The sequence below is a fragment of the Vollenhovia emeryi genome, unplaced genomic scaffold (assembly GCF_000949405.1).
Source record: "Vollenhovia emeryi isolate VEMERY1.0 unplaced genomic scaffold, V.emery_V1.0 DF941352.1, whole genome shotgun sequence".
Classification (NCBI taxonomy): Eukaryota; Metazoa; Arthropoda; class Insecta; order Hymenoptera; family Formicidae; genus Vollenhovia; species Vollenhovia emeryi.
The window spans coordinates 1-2200 of NW_011965014.1; the positions used below are offsets into that span (position 1 = coordinate 1).

The following is a 2200-nucleotide window of genomic DNA, read 5'->3' on the forward strand; positions in this document are numbered from 1 at the left end:
CTTAATTTGTATATTACACAAATGTTTCCGCGAACTGACAGTTTTTAGGTTAGAAAGGTGCAAAAGTGCAGAATCACTCCAGCATCCCCTTAAAGAAAACGCCGCATATAAAAAGTACCGCGTAAATCGAGGCATGAGTTTATATTTGAAAGCTCTAATAGTATGAAATTATAGGCAGAAAGAGCTGAACGCTACATCGTAACTTGCATTTCTAGCGAATGATGTCTGATTTTGAGTATGATATTGAGTACTTTTTGGGTGGTTTCATGGGGAGTGAACTGCATGAAAGAACACGCGAAATGTATAAAACAGAACAATAATAAAAAGTTTTATTGTTCGAAGTGTTATATTTAAAAGGATGGCACTTACATAATTTTGTGTATAATAGCGAGCAGTATTCTGGACAAGAAGAGATTATAGAAATTCCAACTTACAGAAGTACACCATTCGCAACTGTAATCGAGTACATAGTCACATGATCGTGCTTCGCATTAAATAGACAGGGGGGGAAATTTTATGTTCCACAATATTTTTTCTGTACTTTAAAAGGCACAGAATATGGAGTAGATTATTTTCAGTGTGCTACGATCAATCGAGAAATCAAAGGGTATTTACTCCACGAAGAATATATATTGAAAGGACTAGATATTAAGCACTGCTGAGTGTTATAGGTGTCCGCGATGCTGAGGAGATGGCAAGAGACGGTTACGTGCAAGGAATGATTCGACTTGGTTGTAATTTACTATGTACAAAGAGCGTACTGTAGTGGTAAGGTTGATTGGACGTAATGTTATCGAAAATAAAATAATTATAGCGGCGAAAGAAATTATTTTGAATGTATTATAAAAAAAAGAAGTCGTGGCTATTTATATTACTGAAGGTTTGGGTAATGAAATACTAAATGCAAGTGTGACACTTGATTAACTTAAGGTAATATAAACTATGACAAAATTTTACAATAGACATTGAGATATTCGAATGAACTCATCCGCGAGTTGAAGCGCAGCTTACAGACACTTCAGCATATCAATTATATATTTTTTATATTACACTAAAATAAAATAAAATAATGATAGAAAATTCTGAAGCTTTCACGTTAGAGGAAATCCGATTGAAATCTGTACAGTCATACACGGCACATTCAAACTGTTGTATCACATAAATAACTTTCGTATACGAGAGAAGATTAATATCAAAACTAAAACTCGACATATAAATAGCATTCTATTTCGAATAGCGTGTCTATTACGCGTGGAATTCTTGTTGTCTTTTGTATGCAAGTGTGCACGAGATATAACGCACGCTTGCAGTTTTACTAGGCTGTAGTGAGAAGCTGTATGTACATTCTGTTGATAAGAATCACTGTGAAAGCTAAAGGTGTCCTGTAACTTTGCGAACGGTCCAGGATCGACGTCACGTGTTACCTTCGATTAATTGATCTGTCAGTACTCTACAATCCAATTGCAACAGGACATCTACGAGTTATTGTCAAAAGTGTCACAAATCGGAATCGTAGTTTACGAATCGGTATCGTGAACCGCCCGAAATGTCGATTCGAGTATGACTGACATTGGCCAACTTTGTCGCACTACGACTTAATCAATTCGTTCGACTTAAGCATGACTTATCGCGTCTGTTTGCTCTACTTCAACACGTGCGTGCCTACGGGGTGGTCGTGTGTTATAGTGCCTAAGGGTTGGGCTTCTTGGCTCGTGGCTCGGTTGGTTACGTGGTGGTGTTCGCCTAGGGGCACTCTGTTTATATCTAGATTGGTGAAACAGACCCTCCTTTATTTCCCCAACTGCCCGTACGGGTCTGCTAGATTACTCACGTATTGCGTGGCGTGACTCGTCGTCGGGAATTCGGCCCATTTCGACAAGTCGATGCCGGGTAGAATACCGCTACGACATGGGACTCGAGGATTTCTGTTACAAATTGGAGATTCATGTATGCTTTATTATACAGGGTGAGTCTTTCCATATCCGACAAAATTTTGGAGAAGGTAGAACGGATCGAGATGAACGGAAAAGTCCTGTACCATTTTGCAATTTTCGTAATAGTTAACGAGTAATTAATTATTAAAAATCGTTGTCTTAGGCCGGCCTACCGCCCAATTGGAGCGCGTGGCAAGATGTGACCGCCCGGCGATCGATATTGCTATGCGCACATCTCGCCACGCGCTTGAATTGGGCGGTAGGCC

At 39.4% G+C, this 2200-nt stretch overlaps 1 protein-coding gene across 2 annotated transcripts in view; it reads right to left on the reverse strand.

Moving 5' to 3' along the window:
* Window positions 1-59: 59 nt before the first annotated feature.
* Window positions 60-2200, reverse strand: part of LOC105571018 (chorion peroxidase-like) — a 5349-nt gene continuing 3208 nt past the window's right edge. Inside the window, exons 8-9 of one of the 2 annotated variants that reach the window (XM_012028488.1) lie at window positions 1832-1925; window positions 60-1764 (exon numbers count right to left, since the gene is read on the reverse strand). In XM_012028488.1, the coding sequence (XP_011883878.1) occupies window positions 1759-1764; window positions 1832-1925 (100 nt within the window). In that variant the 3' untranslated portion in view covers window positions 60-1758. Of the gene's footprint in view, window positions 1926-2200 lie in introns of both variants that reach the window. The other variant, XM_012028487.1, reaches the window with a different exon arrangement.